At 43.2% G+C, this 17,712-nt stretch overlaps 2 protein-coding genes across 2 annotated transcripts in view; one reads left to right on the top strand and one right to left on the bottom strand.

Annotated features, from left to right (window-relative positions):
* Nt5dc1 (5'-nucleotidase domain containing 1) overlaps positions 1–12,783 on the top strand; it is a 112,686-nt gene extending 99,903 nt beyond the window's left edge. The window contains exons 9-12 of the mRNA XM_023563646.2: positions 3,454–3,572; positions 4,378–4,530; positions 6,169–6,337; positions 11,359–12,783. Of these exons, the coding sequence (XP_023419414.2) occupies positions 3,454–3,572; positions 4,378–4,530; positions 6,169–6,337; positions 11,359–11,459 (542 nt within the window). The 3' untranslated portion in view covers positions 11,460–12,783. The remainder of the gene's footprint in view (positions 1–3,453; positions 3,573–4,377; positions 4,531–6,168; positions 6,338–11,358) is intronic.
* On the bottom strand, positions 9,894–17,693 carry Tspyl4 (TSPY like 4). Its single transcript, XM_063253873.1, has 2 exons — positions 15,894–17,693; positions 9,894–13,836 (listed from the first exon to the last, which is right to left on the bottom strand). The coding sequence occupies exon 1, from the start codon at positions 17,588–17,590 to the stop codon at positions 16,418–16,420; it is 1,173 nt and encodes a 390-aa protein (XP_063109943.1). The 5' UTR covers positions 17,591–17,693; the 3' UTR covers positions 9,894–13,836; positions 15,894–16,417.
* Between the last annotated feature and the right edge of the window lie 19 nt (positions 17,694–17,712).

Raw genomic sequence — 17,712 nt, 5'->3', positions numbered from 1 at the left:
CGCATACAGATGAAACCGTGTTTTGTTTTTCTTTCTTTCTTTCCTATTTCACTTAGCTTTTTATGCTCCAGGTGCATCCATGTTGTTTCAGATAGGAAGATTGCTTCCTTAAGGCTGAGTAGTGCTTCGATGTGTGAGTAGTCAGCCCGCTGCATCTGCAGCTTTAGCTACCCACAGGAAAAATACCTGAAATAGAACTGCGTGCAGATTGCACACATACAGACCTTCTGTTGTCACTCCTGAACCAGAGTTTTACAGCTGTTTACATAGCATCTTGACTTTAATAGCTATCATAAAAAAGCTCAAGATGGTTCAGAATATATGGGAGACTGTTCATAGACCATATGCAGATGTTATACCTTTTACGCCCTCCTGTATCCCCAAGTGCACACCAATACACACAGGGATACATCTTCCTTACTCTTTAATCTATCGAGAGACACTGAATTGGCTTGCATATCTTGGCTGTTGCAGGTAATGCTGTAACGCTCATTGAAGTGCAGGTGTGTCTTCAGTATACTGATTTCCTATCTTTTGAATTGCTGAGTCACTTGCTAGGCCTAGCAAACAATGCCAGAAACATTAGAAACTTGCTGAATGAAAGCAGCAAAATATGTTAGTGTAGAATTAAACACTCATTCATTAATGTAAATGTTTTTGTCTGTGCCTGCTTATTGATTTGCTTTACTATGTTAACATTTGCTACAGCCAGTCTGCATCCCCAGTAATCAAGTTATGTCTTAGTGCGTACATTTAAGTGAAGATTGTCATTTTGGAAAAAAATAAACTTCCAAATGTAATGGGTATAGAATCGACTTAGGTAAGTAAGTATATTGAAACCAAAGCAAAAGACTGAAAGCCTTAAAAAGCAATTAAATGCATCAGAAAGCCACCAAACCAAACTGTTACACAATAAGAATCTCATTTTCTAGTCTATTCAGTTTACCCACCTCACTGCTAGGCTATTTTCCTAATTTTCCTTTGATAGCCCCCAACACAACAGCAACAACAAAAACATTTTAGTGGATATTTTACTTAAAAATTATGCAAAAAAAAATATGCCTGAAAATGTACAGTTGGGGCAAGAAATTCTAGTTTGGAATTGGGGACGTTGTATAAAAGTGAAGAGGAACTATTCAGTCAGTCCAAGTATATATAAAAAGGAATCCTGGGAACAAAAATAATGTCTATGTTTTTCATCATACTTCACTGGTGAGTATTCTCTAACAAGGGAGAGATCATCACCAGAGAATAAGCATCTCAAGAGCATCTTGTTCGGTGCTGTATCCCAGTACCAGAGACAGTTGATGAGATAAAGCAGAGAGGAGGCTAAGATATGAAAGTAAATGCCTTGCATTTCCACCTGCACGTCCGTCTTCTCCCACCAGGCTGTGTGGAGCCTGCTCTGTTCCTGTTTTCAGTCTAAGAATGGGAGGTCGGTGACAGTCTCCATGTCTGTCAGCAGAGGACTAGTTAGTAAATCATGGAACTTGCATATATTAGAATGCATTTATTAAAAAGAGGCAGATCACAGTGTACTGCATATAAAATTACTTTTAAAATTGTAGGTTACAGACGTTGGTGTGAGGATGCTATTGTTTACACTCAGGCTGGAAGTCCTGTGTATTCCATTAGTCTGCTGAGAAAACATTGCAAGATACTGCAGACTGCCTGACTGGAAAGCAGTTGGTTTCCCCACAGTTTGGAGGCACAGAGTCTGAGACCGGGGTGCCAGCTGGCAGCACTGGTTTCGGCCGAGGCCTCTGCAGCTCGCAGCTGGCCGTGTCTCCCACGGCCTTGCTGTGTGGACCCAGTTCCTTCTTTCTGTGAGGTTTCCATGCTGTATTAGGGCCCACACTAACAGTGTCATTTTAACCTAGTAACCTTCGTAAAGGCCCTGCATCCAAGTATATTTACATTCTGAGATCCTGGGGCCCAGAATTTGGGGGACATACAGTGGCTCAGCCAATACAGGGTGCATGTACGTGCCCGAACTCACCTGACCATATGCTGCAAAGGTGCGTCAGTGATGCCTCAGCAAATGGAGCCTTTAAAGCAAAAGAAAAGAATCGGTGTTCACATTGCTTTTATGTGCATGAAAGAATGGGTGACTGTTGTAGAATAGTGAGTGCAACAACTGGTGTTTTTAAAGTATGAATTATTGTGGTTTTTGAGTAACACATTCACATTTTTTTAAGTTTCAATTTTGAACTCTGTTAAGTTGCCAGAACATTTTCCAGAACTCCCCTGTTCTGCATTCTGAAGCCCTTCTTTCCTGTTGCTGACTTCTTTTGACATAAATAGGTGCTACAATCCGCACTGAGCTTTGGCTATAAAGACATCACGGGAGTGGGCTGGGGCTCCCCTGTCAGCTTATGGTGCCCTCAGGGATGCCAGGTGCAAACTGTCCCTGTGTCCAGTGACACCTATGCTACATTCTGGTCCGGAATCCACAGTCAGACTTGGTCTCTGTTATGCGCTAACCCCAGCTGGAAGTGCTCTGAGGGTTTGGCCTGGCCCTGGCCACAGCAGTCAGGTACTGGTCAGAGGGCCACAATCCAGAAAATGCAGGAGATTCATGCTTGGGGTGTCTGAGAAGTGGTAATCTACTAAGTCATCCAAAAAGAAGCACCCTCATATGTAAACGAGCGCTATCTGAAATTATACTGCAGACTAGCCTAAAGACACACTTTCTCCTGACTCCTTCATTTGTCCACACATGAGTTTCTTTACCGTTACCCTGAAAGGAGAGCAGCGGAGGCTTGGTAAACACATAGACACATGGGCTTCCTCTATATTAATTTACATACACACTGTGTCAGGTAAGCATTGTAACTATCCCAGTTTAAAACTAAGAAATCAGTCACCCTCCATGTCCACTTTTATTTTTCTATTGTATTATCTAACATTTATGAAAACAAATTTATGTGCTTCTTATCCACCATGAAATGTGACCCCGTCTCAGTAGTATATAACTACTTGAATTTATAAACATAGAGATGAGAGCAAACAGCTTGGAAAGCCCACAAATGTACTCTGAGATCAGATAGTCCCTTTACTATTCTCTTCCATCCAAACTAGAGCAAAGCGATTGAGGCCCTGAGCTACTAAACTTAATCTACTAAACCTGAATTTAAAAGACCACTTATGAAAGCTTTCTCACCCCCGATTCCAAAAAGATCATTGCTCAGTGTTTTTCATTGCTCAGGGTTGTTTCCTTAGTGAGCCATTTTGCAGAAACAGGCGTACATCTGATCCCTGAGTAAGTCACGTGCCAGCTTTCAGATCTTGGGTAGGACGCCCCACGCCCACCCACGAGGTGCTGGTGGAGCTCAGGAGTGCGAGCCCCTCCCCCATTAGGCCTGCAGTCAGCAGTCTCTCCCTGAGCACTGGCTCCCTGAGGAGCACTCCCCCACCAGATCAGAGCGGGTGACTGTCACACTGTGTTTGCAGAGGACGATGAGGAGCAGGAGGCGCTGCCATCTCTGGAGAAACCTGGCTGGTACTCCCAGGGAAACGCTGCTCACCTTTACCAGCTGCTGAAGAAAATGACCGGGAAACCTCAGCCAAAGGTACTTCTGGGTGGAGACAGAGTCCTTTATGTCTGCTTGCTCATAAGAACATTGGAAACTAAAACCCTGGCTGTCCGTGGGTTCAATTTAGTCACCTGTGGTGGGATCGCCTGCCTCTGCCCGCCCACCACCTCTCTCCTTTTACCTCTTCTCATGAAATAAGTCGTCCTTTTGCTGACGTAGGCTTGGGCTCTATCAATGCCTTGAGTAGCAAGGATTCCAAGCAGAGGGGCATGGTCCAGAGTGAGAGGGATCTGTGTTTGGGGTGCCTTGGGAATGGTAACCCCTCAATTCCTCAAAAAAGAAGAATGTCCACATGTAAATAAGCAGTAAAGGAAACTGTGCCACAGACTAGAGGCACATTTTCCTTTGACATCTTGGCCACGTCGGTGTTGTACATAGCATACAGGTTTACAGCAGAATTTTCGCTTCTAAAAAATACTTACTGGTGCCGCAGGCACGGGACAGACCACCAAGTGAGGGTCCTGCTCTTGCAGCTCCCCTCACCACAGCCCTCCAAGGGCGCAGGAGGGTTCAGGGCACAGAGGGCTCGGTCTGAAGGTTCTGCCTCCTATCCCTTCACCCCATGGGGAACCTTTTGGAGCCTCCAGGAATAGAAACAGCCCGTGTGGCACGCGAACAATAGGGTCAGTTCAGTGGTCACCTCTGAAGTTACCCAGGGAAGTTTAAGATGTGTAAACTTAGGCCGTATTTTGTGGTCATACTTTGATGCATCTTGAGGAATTTTCTTCTGCCTTCCATAAAATGCCCACCTCTGAGACAGAATGTGCTGCCCAACTTTCAGGTCGTTTACTTTGGCGACAGCATGCACTCCGACATTTTCCCAGCAAGTCACTACAGTAATTGGGAGACTGTGCTCATCCTGGAAGAACTCAGGGGCGAGGAGGGTGAGAAGCCTGAGCAGCTGGAGCCTCTGGAGAAGAGGGGGAAATACGAGGTGAGGGGCCTGTCCACTCTTTCCTTGACAGAAGAACTTCTGTGCAAAAGCTGAAGTGGCCCTTGTTCTCCTGGCCCACATGAATGCCCTTATGTTTCAGTAGTTCATTGTTAAAGCTGTATTTGTATTGATGGGGTGATCCCTAGCAGAGCTGTCAGGCCAGTTTGGTGGTATTATCCACTTTGTACAAAATCCATCATGCATCTGTGCCTATATGTGAAGGCAAATGAGAAACGGTTTTTTTCCTCTACAAACACCATTTGACATGAACTTAGAACCAGTGAGCAGACTGCATCAGTGTATAAGTGAGGTCCGCCCTCAGCACAGCACCCTTGCACGCAGGTGGGAATAGCACAGCACACGGGCAGTCAGCTCTGCTCCTCATGATAGCAGCGACTCTGCTGCCCTGCAGAGAAGGCAGGACTCAGACGCCTTCCACTGCTGCATTCTGAGAGCAACCATCCACACAGAGGGCACTGCATGAGCCTGCAGCTTGTGACTGGTGAGAAAAAGACCAAGAGCACAGTATACAAAAGGTGCCATCTTTTGGCCAGTTTACAGTCTGAATGCAAAAGAACGTAACTCTAATTACGTCACTGAGCCTATGTAAACTTTCCGAAATGTAATTAAAACTGAAATTGGCCAGATTATTTCAAGATGATGCTGTGAGCCACAACATTTCTAGGCACTGCACTCTGGTGTGGACACGTGTGCCACTGGATTTGAATTCTGAAAGTACTGTTCTGACCGCAGGGTGGCCAGTAACTTCCTGAGTTAATCCCAGAAGACGGTAAGAAAAGCTGATGTCCTCAGCTGCATCAGTGTTAGGTATTTTGTTCATGATACCTATGATGCTACCGTCCCATGGGAAAGGAGTTTTACAGCATCTGTGTAGACCAAACTTATAAAATTAATGTTTTTATTTGTCAAAAACAGGTGAATACCTGCACCCCAATATGGTCCAGCCTAATAAAATGGGTTGATATCCCAGCATGTAAGAAATCAGATATTCGGTCAGAACTTAAGAAAGAGGTACCAGGACAGTTACCGAGGGAAAGTTACCTATGAGGGAGGCCGGATTCACCGGTGATACCTGCAGGTTAAGATGTCGCCTTACAGCAACCAGACTGGGTAAACTGAGTCAAGATGGCTAATGTTAACTTGAACTATAGTACAGCATACATTGCCGCTAGCTAATTCAGGAAACATAAAGCGAGGCCAGTGTTGTTCACTCGCGTTTCAGCCTGCTGCATCTGACAGCTCCATGTGCAGTGCAGATAATCTTTCTTCTTTATTTGTGAACATCAATGTGGCATTTCACTCAGGAATCAATACTGTTTTATTTAGGGTTCCGTGTCTAGGGTGTGACCACCTCTTGGGGGGATTCGTAGGTGAAGAGCAAAGGTGTGACAAGGACTGTGTTCAGCCCCACAAGAAGTGGACATACTTACCTCAGTATTCCCAGTGAACAGCTAGAAAAATAAGATACTTAAAAAACACTAGTAATTTGAAACCTTATATCAATTGATTGGCAGTACATCTATAGTAGGAAATAATTGTTATTTACAAAGTAGGGGGTAAAAACACTAGGTTTATCAGTTTCCAGTATTAATCAGTTACTTTGTTCTCTTATTTTAGGGACTAAAGGCAAAGCCTCTAAATACCTTATCTAAAAAGTGGGGCTCTTTTTTCATTGATTCGATTGCGGAACGGGAAAGCACAGAGGACTCCTTGGTTTATACGTGGTCTTCTAACAAAATCAGCACCTACAGCACCATTGCAATTCCAAGCATCGAAGCCATTGCAGGTAAGCAGGGAGATCCCCGCACAGCCCTGCCGGCTGCTGGACAGACAATGTAGCCTTTCCTGCTAGAGTCTGTGACCTTGAGAGACATTCTGCGGATGACACCGAGTTCTTTTTCTTGGGAAACCTCTCCTAGATATTTGAATGTGGCAGCCTGGGTGGCTCAGATCAGCCCTTATTTCTGACGCTGCGCCGAAAGTTGGATGTTTCTTTCCTCTTATTATAATGTACATGTTTACCACACAGAATGCTTACACTCAGTGTAGGGAGCTGCTGCACCCACACAGCTTATTTCGGTTTTACCCCTTTTAATTTTTCCTGCTCAGATTCACATGTTTATAAGACCTCATGAAATTACCAAACTAAACATCTTTCTTATTTCTGATTGTATTTAAGTCTTTTCTTATTTTGGTAAGATTGGCTAAAAGTTTATGTATATGTTTAATCTTTCAAAGAACCAACTCTGATTCATTCTTTATATATCTATGGTTTTTTTGTCTCAACTTCATTATTTTCTGCCCTGATCTTTATAATTTCCTTTATTATATTAGCTTTGAATTTTTCCTATTTGTTTAGGACTTTGAAGCGCATCGTTAGCTTACTTGAGTTCATTGTTTTTTTCTAATGTGGGATTTCACTATGAACTTCCTGTTAGGACTACTTCCATTGTGTCCCACATGTTCTGATACATTGTTACTGGCATTATTGTTTGATTGTAGAAATTGTCTGATTTCTTTAATTTCACCATGACCCATTAATTATTCAAGAGGTTATTACTTAATTTCCTCCTGTTTGCAGTTCCTGGGGTTTTGTTTGCTGTTAATTTCTAGTTGCAGTGCACTACGGTCTCATAATACACAAGGGATAATTTTGATTCTTTTGGATTTATTTAAGCATAGTTTATTGGCTGATGTAGGGTATGTTTTGGAGAAAATCCCATGTGCTGCTGAAAAGAATGTGTATTTGTTGTTGGACGGAATACTATATAGATATTAAGTCCATTTATTCGAAGGTTTGGTTCAACTCTGATGTTTCTTTGTTGATTTTTTTTGTCTAGTTGATCTGTTTGTGACAATGGGAAATTAAGTCTCCCATTACTCTTGTATTGGTATTTATCTGATTTTCCATGGCCAGTAGTGCTTTTTTATTAAGTGTGTGCCAGTATGTGGTATGTATATAATTGTTAACTCTTCTGTTGAACTGTTCTTTTAACTAGTATGTAATGACCTTTGTCTCTTTTGATCAGTTTTGGCTTAAAATCTACTTTTTCTGAAATTAGGATGGCAATTCTTGTTTTTATATGGTTTCCTGGTTCTTGGAGTACTGTTCTGTATGTTTTGATATTTTTAATCTGTGAATGTTTTTGAATTAAATGTGCTTCTTTTATACCATACATTGTTGGATTACCTGCTCCTCCTACAGGTGTAGTCATTCTTCTGACTTACAGGCACTGTGGGTTTCATTCTCTTTCGAGGATGTTTTCTTGAGAATTTTTGAAATGCTGGTTGGATGGTCTTGAATTTCTTGAGGTACATCTTGTCATGGAAATACGTTAGTTCTCCATCATTTTAAAGCAGTTTTACGGGATGCATAATTCAGTATCTCAGGTTGTTATTTTTAGGGATGGAACACTTCACTGCAAATTGTCCTAGCCTTTAAGGTTTGTGTAGAGAAGTCTGCTGATAATCTGATGAGTTTGCCTTTGTGTGTGATTTGTTGCCTTTTTATAGCAGCTTTTAAGGTTTTTGTCCCGGTGACAGATTTCTAGAATTCTGAGTATAATGTGCCATGGAAAGATTCTCTTTTGGTCGTGGCTGTGGTGTTTTATATGTCTCACTTACCTACATGTTTCTTTCTTTCCCTATGTTTGGGAAGTTTTCTGCCATTATTTCTGTTAGCAGGTTATTTATGCTGTTTGTGTTGTCTCCGGTACTTATTCCAGTTATTCTTAGATTAGTCTTTGCATTATCTAGCAGTTGTTGGCCCAGTTTTCACTTTCTCTTGTTTTCAAGGTATCTCTGAAGACATCATTGTCTTCTAATTCTTAAATTCTGTCCTCATATTAATTCATCTTGCTGCCCATGCTTTCCCTGGATTTCTGAACAGAACCTTTTCATGTACTCTAATTTTTTTTTGGTAAACTGATCATTCATGTTTTGTATCATTTGTTTAGCTCATCTAGCTATCAGTTTCTTCCAAGAGCTCCTGCATCTTTTTGGTTATTACTTGCATTATCTGTTGTTGTATCTTCTTTAATCCTACTAAGAATCTCCTTGAGCTGTTCTCTAGCCTTCTCCTATCTGTTCTGCCCCTTGACACCCCCTGGATTGGCTTCTGGGGAATTGGGTTTTGTTGCCTTGCCATGTCTGTATTGTTTGTTTTGTGCTGTCTGTGAATGCTTTGTTGCTAGTCCAGAGATCACTTTAGTTGCTTTTCAGGGATGCACTCTGGGCATGCTTGATAACTGCAGCTTTTGACACAGCTCCAAGATTCCACCACCTTGGTTCCACCACCTTGGTTGTTGTGGGAGATGATACAGTGTAGTTAGCCAGCAAACAGGTTCTCAAGAAATGGGCCCTAGTATTGTTACTGTTACAAAGGCAAAGAGGCAGGCCCTTTGGAGCTTATAAGCAGCAAAAGCTTTCTCTATGGCAGCATACAGGAGAAAACACAGTGCTACTTCAGTTCACAAATGCTTTTGTTTGCAAACTGCATCGGGCAATGAACACAACCACAACCATCTTTCCTGCACAAACGCAAACATAACTGTCATTTCCAGAATATTAGAATAAAGTTCATGAGCCAAGGTCCCACTGTATTAAGATTTGCCAGCAGGCAAACTAAACAAATGTTCATTCTTTGTGGGGAAAGAATGAGAGTTATGTCATAAGGTTTATTTTCATGTTCAAGATACTTCCTCCAAAAGCAAAGTACTGGTATAAGCACTCCGCTGTCAGAAGCTGTCTCGCACACAGAACTTCAGTATCACATCTGTAGCATTCAGTACAGGGGGACACTACTGTTAGTTTACCTCGAGAAGAAGCATTGTGATGGTCGTGGCTTTGGATGTGGCTCTTTGTGTGTCATCCTGCTAGGCTCTTTTTGTTGTAATTCCCAAAAGTTGTTAATTTCTGTATTACTTTATGAGAATTTAATACATAAGAATATTTATTGTTTTATTTAACTGTTAACCACATGTGGATAGCACAGTGTACACAGCATCTCACAGAGGAATGTTGTGGTAAGCAGGAGTTGGGTTCTTTTCTCCCTTTCTCTTTGCTTCCAAACAGCAGTGTCTGTAGCCAAAATGTGAATACTTTCTTCCTGCTTAACTCTGATGACTCCTTAGCCAGGGGATCTGTTGTAACAGCAGTTACTTTACTCCGTTTGATTATTCCATACTCTGGGACTATTTTACACTGGGCCTTTTCATTGTCTTTTAAACCTGTGACAGAATGAAGTTATTTGTTTCGCATGAAACAAGACTGAAAAAGCTGTATGCTCCCTTTTGCCTCTTATGGAACGTGGGCATCTCATTGACAATCACATACCCAGAAACCACTTTTACAGCTTTTATTAATCACTTTCCAGTCGCTGGGGCAGTACCCCACATGCACAATTTAAGAGCTTTCCTTGTTTCATGGCCATTCAGTAGGTTTAGTCCAGGAAAGTGTCCAAAGCAGGAAGCATGGTGGAGGAAGTCGGCCCTGCCCATGGCAGCCAGAAGCCAGGGGTGAGGGAGGAGCAGTGGGAATACCCATGCCCCCAGGCACCCACCGTTCTGGCCCGGCCCACCTCTAATGCACTTTCAACAGTGAACTCCTAGATGGGTTGATTCACTTGGGAGTGTGATCCAGTCACCTCTCTGACTGCTTGACACTGTGGGGTAAGGAGCTGCCATAAAAGCTGTGTTTAACCATATCTATATAACAATGGTGTTTGGTCTTAAACATTCTCATAAGGTCATCTTTTTAACATAGGTGTGAGCATTTCCTTTAGGACATTAAAAGAATGGGGTGGAGAGTGATTGGCTCCAGGTGTTCTTAGGCATTTTGATGGTTTATCAAATCCAAGACCTCAGATACGTGTTCTCTAGAAACTACTGTTACCAGTTTACTTCCCAATTCCTTTTTCAGTGTGGGGCTCCAAATGTACTCCGGTCAGTAGGAAAGTGAGGCCCATGGCCTTGCGCAAGTCCTGGCCTCCGCAGTCACAGTAATCCCAGCTTTCTCTGGCATTAAGATTAGTGCTTAAGTCTTGATGATTCTCAGTGGCATCTGTTATCAAGTACAGTTTATGCCAGTATCATTTTCAAAATGTCCACTACTAGTAAGTGATATTTTACTTGGAAAATTGGTGACATAAAGATTATTGCCTTATTACCTGCATGTGAAATGAACAACATGGCATAAATCATTAGGCTCCACATAGAATACTTACAGTTATGTTTCCCTGGAGAAATTCAGGTAAGGCGAAGATCTTGAAGCCCGTTATGTGGGTATCATAGTGTCCCACCATCAGTGAACCATACAGTGTACGTCTTTCTTCCGAGTCCCCTCCTGGCCCTACTTCTGCCTGGGTGCCTGTGTGTGATGCTTATTTTATAGAAGCACTGTTTCATGCATGTTATTTTGCTAACTATTCAAAGGTCATTAGTAACCCTGGGCTGTGCTTAAAGCTATGAAGAGTACGCACTTGGATTCAGTAGTTACTTGAGCCCGAGTAGGAACTAAGAGATTTTTTAAGTTTCTACTTCAGATGAACATTCCTACTTTAGGTGTTGATTTGTGTAGAGTACTAAGCTCACTCACTCAATCACTCAGCTCTGTGATTTGATTTAAATATTATTGTAAACTTTCTAGGGAGGGGCGTCTAGACTCTTCATGCTAGGCCCCACCTAGAGGGGAAGGCAAGAGATATGTTAAACTCAGAAATTCTAAAGTATGTGAGCTTCACCTTTGATATGAAATGTGTTTGGGAACCTTCAGAATAATCATATTGTGGACGTTTTTTTCTCTCCCCAGAATTACCCCTGGACTACAAGTTTACAAGATTCTCTTCAAACAGTTCAAAAACAGCTGGCTACTACCCATTAGTCCATTACACCAATGGTCTTATCAAATGACGAGACACCGACAATAAAAGGAATCAGAGTGAAAAACCATATATGTACCAAATGTACTATTACAGATGTTAATTTTCAAAAATATTGTAAAATGCTTTGTAGGAACAAGTTTTTGTGAAAACGACCAAGTAATTGATATTTGTGCATAAGTCTATTTTATATAAACTATTTGATGCTTAACAACTCTTACTATGTTAAAATCTAAGTATCATAGAAGTACAAGGAACATTGATATTTTCCATACCAACAGTTTTGAGATCAGACTATCCCTGAGGAGGTGGTGGCACAGGAGGTCTCACAGGTGGCTCCCAGCCCACACACGCACACGTGCTTAGCCCAGTGGTTCTCAAAGTGGTACACTAGACCAGCAGCTCAGCATCACCTGGAGCCTGATTATGCAGATTTGAAGGCCTTCCAAACACCTCCTGGATCAGAAACCCTGGGAGGCATCCCAACAGTCTGGGGCTTATATGATTTTTTTGAAGCTATTTCATGCTGTTCCTCTCTTTTCTAAAGTGAGATCAACAGACATGGGACAGTACTGAAACTCTCTCAGTCTCTGCTGTTCCCCACTAGGTTTTTCTTCCCCTAATAATGTTAATTTTATTTTATAAGTAACTGCTTATTTATTTTCAGTAACTTTAAAGCATGCATTTTCAAAAAAAGGATGGTAGCCTTCCAGTGGTTAGCCCTAACAAAAAAGGGACTTAGGCTTTTGCTCATTAAAGAGAAATTTATAGTTAATTAAATTGAGTTAAATTTGATTTTTGTCTTTGGGTAAGAAGATGATGAGATTTTTTTTTTTTTTTTTTTTTTTTTTTTTTTTTTTTGAGGAAGACTGCTCTTTTCAGGTCTGCTGCATCCAAGGCTGGAGTGTTCTGTGTTCTGTCTTTAGTTTCCTCAGTAGTAGCCACTTGTGAAAAGATGTTTGGAGCCAGATAACGCAGGGATACTGTAACTTCACTATCCATAATGGACAGAAAAAACACTGCTTAACATTACTTTACTTGGACTGTAGCAGAGAATTGAGCAGATGAAACGCACAATGAAAAGTAACTATTTTGTTATGATTTGTAAATATTCCCATATATCCTACATATACTTCAGATATCAGTTATCTCAGGGTAAATACTAGGTTATTGCTTTTTTTTCCCCTCAAAGTCAGTAGCTTTGTCTGAAATCTACCAATAACTGCATTTGAAACTGGCATCTGAAATGTCACTGGAATATTAAGGTCAGCATATAGTAGTTTAGTGCTCAGTGTAAGATCTCATGTATAAAAAGAAATTTGATTTCTTTAAAAAATAAAAGTTATTTTTCCTTATTCATGTTCATTCTATAAATGGCAAAAACAGAAACCCTTGTTTTAAACTGCTGTTAGGAAGCAGAATGACAGCCCCAAAAGAAAACATTGTATGTTTGGCCAGAGAAGCCAAAAAATTCTGTCATGCCCGGAGTTCTAATCCTGCTTGTACCTGTCCTACCTAAAAAGCCTGAACGGCACCACCTAGTTTGACATCAGCTTTTTCCGTTTTGTAAAAAGAGGGTAGGGTTTGGTTCCTTCTACCTTTCTAGCATGTCACTGCTCTCACATGAATTTCTTTTGTTAAATCGACTGTGAAGTGTTTATCTCATTGTTTACAAATTTATAAAGTGGCACCAGAAAAATTAGAATATTAAAAAAGAAAAGCAACTTATTCTTTAATAGTTGTATGTAGTTAATTTCCCAACACAACCAACGCAGTTTTGGCAATGAGGGAAACACCTGTATTTTTATCACTTAAAATAGTGTTTCAAGGAAAAGTATTCTCTAAATTCACTAAACGCCATCTTTGTTTACTACATTTATGTTAACTAAGCTGCTCTTGATCTAGTTCTCTAAAGGAGCCTAAAATAAGACTTTTGGAAGAATTAATCACTAGATTCTGAAAGTGCTAGTTAAAATACTTTCCTTGGGGCTGGAGACTTAGCTCAGCAGCATAAGCGCCTGCTTTGCAAGCAGGCAGTCGTGAGTTCGATCCCTGGTACCGATAAAAAGGAAAAAGACAAAAAAAAAAAACTTTCCTGAAGTACTAAGGTGCTTTAAAAAGAATTACCCAAAATATTAAGAATGAAATATATCTAGAAAAAACAAGGTAACAAACACCACAACTTCAGTTACTACTAATGATAATTTTGCTGTACTCAGCCTCTACTTTATAAAGGTGTGGAGGGAAGGTAATCTACCAACTAGTCATTAACTCGGGCTGTTAAGACTGTCTCACGTACCAACCATTCAGTCCATGCAGAAGTCCTGCACACCTGCTCGAAATGCCTGGCTTTCCCTCCAGACCAGTTAGATTCTGTCGTAAGTATTCCCATCTTGGTCCATAAAGCCCTGCAAGAAATAGTGACAAACTTCTTAATTTCCCTGTGACCATTTGATAATTTACTGATTTTCCAATCTTTTATTAATCCGGATAACACAGAACTTTTTATGTAGTTTTCTTTTTGGGTGAAAACAAACACAGCAGTGACATTTTACTTTTCCTCCCAGCACATAAGAGAAGATGAAGTTCTAACAATTCTCTCTTAGTTTGACAGCAATTCTACTAGTACGTATGCTGGTTAACAACAAAAATGTCAAGTACATTATTACTGAGGCAAGGGATATCAAGATAGGCAATAGTTTTTGAGGTTACTTTCACAAGACATAACAAACAATTGGCAAAATCTTCGCTCTTTGAAGATAACATTCAAACTGTACTCCTAAGAATAAAGCTAGATATGATGAGACCAGAACAAACCATTCTATTCATGAATATTCACACAAGTCATCTTACTGCACAGGACACAGATTTGTTATTTTTGCACATGTTCTCCATGATAAGCAAAAAGCAGCCCTGTGAACATCAGTTTTGCCAGTAGACTGTAATGGAGGAATGAATAGGATTTGACTCTTAAGAGGGAAATAAAAGATGATACACCATTAATCTTCCACATATATAAAGGTGATTCTAGGAGAAAATATCTAGGTTTGCTCATTTGTTTACAAAAATCTATTGGTGAATTCAAGGAATTAGGAAAATCGGGAAGCAAATCCTCCAGGCAGTCTATTTATTAAACCTCAGCTCTTGAGGTCCCTAGCCTGCCTGTGCCTGGAAAGCACCTTGGGTCTCCTCCCATCCCTGATCCTGTAGGGTCTCAGGTTTAATGGGAGCCTTGCAAAGTCGGATCCACACCATACTCCACCTCTGGGCCTAGTTTACTAGAGTGCCCTACACTGGTTGTGTCCAGACCTTAAGCCTTTAGGGAGCACAGAGCAGCACCTTCAAAGAAGGGGAAACCACAAGCAGCTCACAGTTACCACCATGATCATCCGCACAACTGAGGCAGCCCTGAGAGCACTGCTGTTCACCTAATGGAACTCCTGGAAATCCAATCAGACTTCACATCCCCTCATCCCCCAAGAAAGCTTGGGATCTCCCACACTGACTGAAGCCTGGTCCCGCACCTGTTAGGACAGAAGCAGAGGGAAATTCAGGAGAGAAATGAAGGCCAGGAAGACCAGACAGTAGGAAAGGGCCTTTTGGGATAGGGCAGTAATTACAATGGGGTGACCTGAAAATTGCTGTTGGTTATTTCTAGAGTCCAAAGTCCTGTTAGAAAAGTGAAGTTTTTATTGCTTCAACTTAACTGCTCAGGGTCTGTCTTGAACCCATCACTGAAGCGCTTCTCTGCCTCCTTCTGACTTTTCAAACTAAAAAGAAATAGCACTAGGTGGGAAGAAAAAAGAAAAGGGTGGGGTTATCCTAAAAGAGCACTTTTAAGTGTTAAGCAGTTAACCTACAGAGCTCCCTTTGAAACTTGCAGACCTTGTTTTAAAAAAAAAAAAATGGAGCACAGGAAGTGAGGGCACTCAGAGATTCACAGTCTGTTTTATAGTAGCTTTCTCTAGATATATCCAAGAGCAAGTGAAGGAAAACCCTATCAGCCTTGTTTGTGGTCTCTAAATTGTAACTCCCACACAGAGAAAGGCAGGGGATGGGGAATGGGAGAAAAGAGGTATAACAAGCTTTGGCCATGATCTATGCAAAGTCAGCAGCCCCACTCTGACAGCTGCCCCACGCAGCATGGATATGGAAGAGGAAAAGGTTGCCTGTATTAAGGGTAGTTTGTGGGCCAGAGCTCAAAAAGGCGAACTGCTGGAAGGAGCCCTTCCCTGCCACTTGGGTTGATGGGTAATCGTGAAGTAGAGGCAGTTTCCTGAGAAGGCAGACAATGGTAACCTGTGCAAAGTTCAATCAGGAGAGAACTAGGTGTGTGTTAGAGCACAGACCTTTATACCACCAAAGCTGATCATGATGTATAGTAATCTAAGGGAAAGACAACCAAGTAATAGCATAAAACGCACTTCATCTATTACATCACCCATGCCTAGAAGCCACCAGCTACCTGTTTGTTCTACCAGATAACCAGTAGGGTGGACAGCAAAGGCCTAGGCGGGCAGCTGGGCTTCAGAGAGTGGTAGCTGGAATGTTCAGTTTGGGTTGATGACAGCTGGGTTGGGATACCAGTTTCATCTTGAAACTAACAGTAGATGATTATCAGGAGCACAGCTGGCCTATAACAGGAAGCCCGCCTAGTTATTTGCAAAGATGTATTGAACTTTCTTGTGGTAGAGAACCACTTCAGCCAGAGAAGACCCTGGTCACACACAGGACCCAAGCCCCACAAAGGAAGGCAGTCAGTCTCCTGAGCTTGGCACAGAAACTGTCGCAGGGCATGCACCTGAAAAATGTTACTGCAATGCAGAACAGTGGGAAAGTCCAGAGGCAGGTAAGGCACACCGCCACTGTTGAAGATTTAGAAGAACCGAAGATCAAAATTATCCAGGACAAACAGACAAGACTGCATGCTGCTGGCCAAGCATGGAGGTTGGTAAGAAAATCTGTCAGGAGCTTCTCATAGGGCAGCAGTCAGCCGGACTGGAATCTGAAGGACCTTGGGCTCTCCGAAGGCTGCCTTGGTGCCCCTCGAAATCCTCTGCGGGGGCCTTCACCCGTCAGGTAGTATTGCAGGGGATTGGACCACAGCTCCCCTTTGATAATCTCAGCAATCCTGTCGAATTCTAAGAGGCAGTGGTCTGAGAACCAGGTGAAGAAACTGGGGATTGTGTTCCCTGCCCGGTTCCGGTGGATATGGGCCTGGGGATCTTGGCCCCGGTGCCAGCGGATTGGCGTCGAGAGAGACATCACGCGACCGGAGGATCTGCGCTCATACTCCTTGACCAGCCCTTCATTTCGGAAGTACGGGTTGCCCTGAAAGATGAACTTGAATTTGCAGCCTGCTCTAGGATGCTTCAGCTCCTCCACCTCCAAATTGATCATGTACCTCATCATATCTTCGTCTTGGCCACTGATCATGGGAGACAGCTGGGGGTGGTTCCGAAAGGCTGTCACCCAGAAACCCGGGATATTCTGGATAATGAAGCTCCTGCGCTGCATGTGGAGCCTCCGCATTCGGCCAAATTTGCGCTCAAGCTGGAGAAAGGCCCTGTCAGCCTGGGCATTTACGTTCGACAGCTCCTGATCGATGGCCTCCAGTGAGTCCATGCAGGCACTGATCTTCGGGGTCTTGGGCCTGGCCTCCTCTTTTCCTCCTCCAAGCATCCTTTTCTCCTTCTGGATGACCTTCCTTTCCTCTGCCACCTGCTCTGCTTTTCCCTCCTCCACAGACGCTGAGGTGGCGCACTTCCCAGTGGTCATTTCCTTGGCCTTCGCCCCTGGCATCGCCGGCGACCCTGCAGTCCCCGCGCCACCGGCTTCCGGCGCTGTCGCTCCTGCGGGACTGCGCGGCTCTCCGAGCGGACAGCCATTTTTCCGGCCGTCGTCCTGCGCCACAGAGGCCCCGCTCTGCTCCGGTCCCTCAGCAGGACGCAGAGCATCCTCAGCCCCAGTCCGGCCCGCCGCCTCCGGGGGCGCGCCTCCCTGCGCGGCGGCCTGCGCACAGCCCTCACCTGCGGCCTCCGGCGCGGCCTCCGCCTCCTCGCCGAGCCCCCGGCGCCGGTGCACAGCCAGATCTTCGGGGGCGTGCTCGGGAGCCAAGGCCGCGGAGAGAGGAAGTTCGCTGCACCCGTCCTGGCCGCTCATTTTGCTGGCAGCCCCGCAGGACAAGGAGCACCGCTCCCTGCAGACGCCGCTGCGCGCGCCTTCAGCCCCCAACCCCGCCCCTTCTCTGTCAAGGCCGGCGCTACCATGGCAACCCGGGATGG

This window comes from Cavia porcellus, unplaced genomic scaffold, assembly GCF_034190915.1.
Source record: "Cavia porcellus strain 051 isolate PalLab524CR breed Dunkin Hartley unplaced genomic scaffold, mCavPor4.1 scaffold_7, whole genome shotgun sequence".
In the NCBI taxonomy this organism is placed as follows: Eukaryota; Metazoa; Chordata; class Mammalia; order Rodentia; family Caviidae; genus Cavia; species Cavia porcellus.
Note: the sequence above shows the minus strand (reverse complement) of the source record. Positions and strands in the feature narration are given on the sequence as shown.